General features: G+C 38.7%; 1 protein-coding gene across 2 annotated transcripts; it reads left to right on the forward strand.

Moving 5' to 3' along the window:
* The first annotated feature begins 2,467 nt into the window (after positions 1-2,467).
* On the forward strand, positions 2,468-3,014 carry LOC123251477 (40S ribosomal protein S16-like). 2 transcript variants are annotated; one of them, XM_044680743.1, is made up of 2 exons: positions 2,468-2,614; positions 2,666-3,014. In XM_044680743.1, the coding sequence occupies exons 1-2, from the start codon at positions 2,516-2,518 to the stop codon at positions 2,954-2,956; spliced, it is 390 nt and encodes a 129-aa protein (XP_044536678.1). In that variant the 5' UTR covers positions 2,468-2,515; the 3' UTR covers positions 2,957-3,014. The 2 variants fall into 2 exon arrangements, with proteins under 2 accessions (XP_044536678.1, XP_044536677.1); XM_044680742.1 differs by having other exon boundaries at positions 2,468-3,014.
* The last annotated feature ends 3,080 nt before the right edge of the window (positions 3,015-6,094 follow it).

Raw genomic sequence — 6,094 nt, forward strand, 5'->3', positions numbered from 1 at the left:
TGAAATGGCAAAGAAACCCCAGGGACCAGCCATATTTTAATGAAAGTGCCCTAAAATATATATTTCTCTGTAATTTTGAAAACACAGGATGGGAATTGTGGGAAGCAAGAAGACATTGATCTCTTCTGCTTTCAGAGCTGGAAGGACCTTTAGAAATCATTCTTTCTCTAAAAAAAGGGACCAAGAATAATTCTTCTAACCTAGTAGAGTAGACTTCTAGGAAGTGGTACTTTAAGTGTTACAAGCTTAGCACAGTGCCTAACTCAGAGCAAGAGTTTAGTCAATGCTTTTTTGACTTGGCTTGGCATGTTGAGTCTTTGGGAAAGGGATGTCAAAGGGAAGACTCTTTTCCCCCCTCCCATTTGCTTTCTCAAACTCCCTGGACCCTACCTCCTTCTCAGTTTATCTTCTATTTTTTCACTAACCTACTCACCATCCCTACCATTGTCTAGAGAAAACAAATACTTCTATGTAGCGAAAGTGATTGATTCTAGACTTCCTATAAATGCTTGTAATTGCTTTTTTGCACATGCTATTCCTATTTTCGATCCCTCTCACTTTAGCAAAAAATAAAGCTATTGGCTGCCAATCTCAGAGAAAAACATAATTGTGGTAATCATGTTTTTGGATTCATGATGGCCCTATTATAAGGTTTAAAATAGCTATATTTTGCTAAAAAGCCATGGATGAATTTTTTTATTGATTTGTGCAATCTATAGCATTACTTTGCCAATTAATGATATGTTATTTTAGCATCTCTCCCTGGATTATTCCTCTAATTTCCCTCAATTCACAGATCGTGTCCCCAGAGGCTGGTTACTGCTTCAGGTCCCCAGGGTGGCCTTGCCCTACAGATAACTGTTCTTAGGGTCTTAACTCACAACCCCCCATTTATATCTTTCCAATTAACAATTAGCTAGCAGATAATTAGCCCTTAGTAGAGGCATTTACTAAGATGAAACAGAAAAAACACTAACTATAAAACATCACTCCTCCCATAAATTTGTTAATGTCTTCCTACAAATTCACAGCATCCATGGGAGTATTATAAAAGACACATGTAGGACAGATAGATACATGGCAAAGACAACTCACAACTCCTGGTACTTCAGGTCCTTTTCTTTCTTTTCTTTTCTTTTCTTCCTTCCTTCCTTCCTTCCTTCCTTCCTTCCTTCCTTCCTTCCTTTCTTTCTTCATATGGTCTTCACATAGCTCACCTTAGGTCTCTATAGGACTGAAGGCTCAGATAGGCTCTCCAAGCTTATACATCTTCCTAGTCAGCTCTCTTCTCTGCAGCCAGTGGTACCATTCCCTAGTTGCTTCCTCAAGTAGCTTCCTCCTTTAAGTGACTGCCTTTTGGTATCTGTGTCTGTCTAGGATGTATTTCTGTTTCCTCACTTGTGTTTCAAGGGTTCTATATCTGTATCTATCTGGAATGTGTCTCTATTCCCTAATTTGTATCTCTCTCTCAAATGAACTGTGATTTATTCACTTAATCACTAATCAATTCTGGGATTCAGGGTTCTTGGTTGCTTTTTTTTTAATTCTAAGGGTCTCTCATTGGCCTGGCTGATGAGTGGTTTGGGGAAAAGTACCCGAGGGGTAACTTTGTTCTATCTTCTGGTCATTCAGAAGCTTTTCTAGTCTTTTCATATAGAATTAACTTCCCAGAGCTTCTCAAACTTATGAGGCAGAATATGATCTACTCACATCTGAAAGGAAAAGTGTTCACTTGGGGTGGAAACTAGATGTTGGAAAGAAGGGTACAAAATGGTAAGGAATATGGAAGAGAAGAAGAAAGAGTACATTTTTAAAAGTTTATTATTTCAAGAAGAACAATCAGTAGTAAAAATTTTGTAAACCAAAGGAAATTTGTTTTCTAATAGAATAGAGGCACTTAAATATTTTCGTATCATGGACAACTTTTGGCAATCAGGTGAAAAATATGGACTGGTATATGATGTATAAAATTATTTATTTTAAATGCATAGAATAAAATACAGAGGATTACAAAGAACCCATTGTATTGAAATACAATTATTAAATTTGTAAAAAATTCATGGATCAGACAACTCTGAGGAACTTATGACAAAGAATGCTATCCACCTCCAAAGAAAGAACTGTTGGAGTTGGAATGCAGATGAAAGCATGCGATTTTTCACTCGCTTGTTTGGGTATATGTTTGGGGGGGGGGGTTGTTTTATATGTCTAATCACTTAAAAATGAATAATATGGAAATGTTTTGTATGATAATACACCTATAACCCAGATATATGTCTTCCCAACTCCAAAAGGGGGAAAGGAAGAGAGTTAGTGAGACAAGTTCAATCATATAACTTAGGAAAACTTATGTGGAAATTTGTTAATACATATAATTGGTAAAAAAAAAAAAAAAATTAAAGCTTTCGTGCTTCAGAGCCGCGCGGGTTAGGACCTCTCCTCGCCGGCTTTGGTAGCCCTTCCTCCCCACCGCTGCCTCCAGCCCCCCGCTGGGTCCGCACCGCTCGCCAGCAACATGCCGTCCAAGGGACCACTCCAGTCCGTCCAGGTTTTTGGGCGAAAGAAAACTGCCACCGCTGTGGCCCACAGCAAGAGAGGCAATGGGCTGATCAAGGTGAATCGGCGACCCCTGGAGATGATTGAGCCACGCACCCTGCAATACAAGCTCTTGGAGCCTGTCCTTCTCCTAGGGAAGGAACGTTTTGCTGGTGTAGATATCAGGGTCCGTGTGAAGGGAGGAGGCCACGTAGCCCAGATTTATGCTATTCGGCAGTCCATCTCCAAAGCCCTAGTGGCCTATTACCAGAAATATGTGGACGAGGCCTCTAAGAAGGAAATCAAAGACATCCTCATTCAGTATGACCGTACTCTGCTGGTGGCTGACCCTCGGCGCTGCGAGTCCAAGAAGTTTGGTGGCCCTGGGGCCCGGGCTCGCTACCAGAAATCCTATCGATAAGGCAGTTGCTGGGATCGTGGGTCTTTTTGCAATAAATTTGGTATACCACCAAAAAAAATTAAAATTAAAAAGCATGGATCCAGAGTCGGAACCTTATATGAGCAACAATCATCTTCAACCCTCACCTGAAATACCCTCCACCACAGTAGCGTTGAATTCAAATAGAAATAGTATGCTAAATCATATATATATCTGTATATATATATATGCTTCATATTGACTTAGAAAATGCATATTCATAGCTCTGGTTTATTGCATTTTTATTTAGTTTACTAAATGTTTCCCAATTATATTTTAACCTGGTCCTTTTTGTATTGAGGGATGTTTGCTGCCTCTGTGCTGCCTAATTGTAGCCTCTGTTCTACAACATCCCCAGATAAGCAGTTATTTATCCAGTTATTAATTGGCTGAGTGATTTCGTTCTTACTCAGTGTCCCTACCTTTTCCCAGTCGATAATTACTTTCCTTATAGGACCGAGGTAAGCTCAGGATGAGAAGAGATGGTGTCAATAAGACTAAGTCAGGAACCAAAACACAGAAAAGCCAAATAGCAACAAAGGGGGCAGAGATGGGTTATCTCCAAGGGACCAAGTGAAGCCATTCAGCCTCTCATGCATGGAGTTTAACTTTCTGAATGAAGGCTGCCATCCACATACTTCAAACTAGAAATGTCTCCAACTTAGACATCTTTTGGTTTAGACACTAATCCAATGTATCGCCCTTGTTAAAAAAAAATCTTTGCTCTGGCCCTTGCCCTCCTCAATAATGAAGCAAAATCAAAAGGAGTTTATTACAGGATCTGAGGCCAAAGCCCTTGAATGTGGCCAGGTGATGAAATTCAAACCACCTAGTGCTTTTCTAGACCATTTTTCCCAATAAGAACAAGGCGATCCTAATAGGAACATGTTTCCAGGAAGGAATGGACCATTGTGTTTCAGCTCCTCTTCTGTTGCTGCATCAGGGAGGAATGAGATTAGAGATAAACAGGATGGGATGCAAGCACAAGTGGCTAGTTGCTGACCAGCATAGGGGAAGGGATCAAAGTAATATGCTGTAGACTGGCTAACAAACACCCCTCTCAACCCACCAATTAACAACTACCAAAAGGCAAGTCAGATTGGAAAAAATGGAATCATCTTGACTTAGCATCAATTTCAATACCCTCAAAAAGTCGTTTCACAACTGTTATTTTATTTTTATTTATTAATATATAGCATTTATATACATATGTATGCATATATGCTATTAACAATATCTGTTTCCCACCTATAAATTAGGAATGATAGTTCTAGTCTTGAATCTAAAGTCATATGTGGAGAAAAAATTATCACAATTCTGAAATATTCTATTAAAAATTAAAAGCATAATGGTATCATCTCTGCATTATTCCCTTTGGGTTGTTTTTGCTATTGTTGCTTGTTTTTTACCCTATATTACTTTTGATAGGAAAAAAGTGAGATTTTGCCAAATGCTACTTTGAATTTAGGTAACCATCATCAACCTATTGTTGTTCTGTCATTTTTCAAACATGTCCAACTCTTTGGAACCCCATCTGGGATTTTCTGGGCAAAGAGACTGGAGTGGTTTGCCATTTCCTTGACCAGCTCATTTTACAGATGAGGAAACAGAGGCAAATAGGATTAAGTGACTTGCCTGCAGTCACACCACTAGTAAATGTTTGAGGCCATATTTGAATTCAGGAAGATGAGTCTTCTTGACTTCGGGCCCTGATCTCTATCCATTATGCCATCCAGCTGCCTATCATCAACCTAAATAAATGCGACTTGCTCAATTTTTTAAAAAATCTAATTGATCAAGAATACAAGAGTTTTTAATAACCTCAACCCTAAAGCAATTTTTTTTAGGAAATCTGTGTGAAGTTTGCAAACATCCAGGACCACGGAGAAAGATTCAAATTTTAAAGCTAAATATTAGTGTATTCCAGCTAGAGCCAGCAATGGAAAGATGCCCGTGGGTAAAAAAGACCTCTAACATTGCTCTCAGCCTAGCTCCCCTAAGGAATATATATTCATTCAACATTTATCAAACAGGTATTATGTACGAAGCTGGGCCCCAGTGGAAACAACAATGATAAATAGACACATAAGTACATTCTGAAAGAACTTACCGTTATATTAGGAACATGATAATTGCGTGAGAAAGAACAAAGTCTTTCTCTGAAGGGGGGAACAATTATTTCCAGCTAAAGGAGTTTAGGGAGAGGCATTGTGGAGGAAATGGAGCTTAAACTGGGCCTTGAAGGCTGGGTAAGATTTCAGCTGATAGAAATGAAGAGGTCCAGCATTTCATACATAGGACTATGACTGAAGGAAGATATTTGGTGCCAGGCTAAAGTAAGACCACAGCAAAAGCCCAGCCTGTGCTTTCACTGGATATTTGTTCATATAAACTATAAAACAATTGCTTCCACTTATATCTAAATAGAGAATCACTCTCTTGATGAATTTCAGTTTTTTTGTTTTTCATGTAAATATTTGCAACCTAGTGTTTTTCTGCAAATCAGCCATCCTGTGTGGGCTATAGGTGAAGAGATTAATGGAAGCCTGAAATTAATTCGGGTTGCAACTACCTCAACAATCCAGTGGAAAGGTCTTGGCTCCAAATAATTATTGTCATTTGCACAGCAGTTTCGGTATTCCAGGTACCACTTTACAAGCCTGATATTACAGGGTAGAAGGCAAGCAAATGCAGGATGTTATCAAGGACATCTTTCTGTCATTATTCAGCTACATCCTCATCCTTGATATATGAAGAAGAGTATTAGGCATGGTGTTTATTTTCTAACTAAAACTTACATGGAAGTAAAAAGCTTATGTTTTCACAGAAAAGAAAATTATAGTATTTTATCCACTGAGGGTCATCCAAAACCAGAAGTCAGATGGCTAAGAAAAGAGAAAAAATTAAAGAGAGCTTTATTTATGCCCTAAGGACATCAAAGATAGAATGAAAGGTCTAATATATGCCAAAATATGTCTAGCATCACATTTTACTATAACAAAGTACTGGAAATAAAATAGATGTCCATCAACTTGGAAATGGCCAATCAAGTTATTGAATGGAGAGAGAGAGAGAGAGAGAGAGAGAGAGAGAGAGAGAGAGAGAGAGAGAGAGAGAGAA

Source organism: Gracilinanus agilis, chromosome 6, assembly GCF_016433145.1.
Source record: "Gracilinanus agilis isolate LMUSP501 chromosome 6, AgileGrace, whole genome shotgun sequence".
Classification (NCBI taxonomy): domain Eukaryota; kingdom Metazoa; phylum Chordata; class Mammalia; order Didelphimorphia; family Didelphidae; genus Gracilinanus; species Gracilinanus agilis.

Coding starts and splice junctions, on each gene's coding strand:
- LOC123251477 (XM_044680742.1), top strand. CDS start 2,516: ATGCCGTCCAAGGGACCACTCCAGTCCGTCCAGGTTTTTGGGCGAAAG.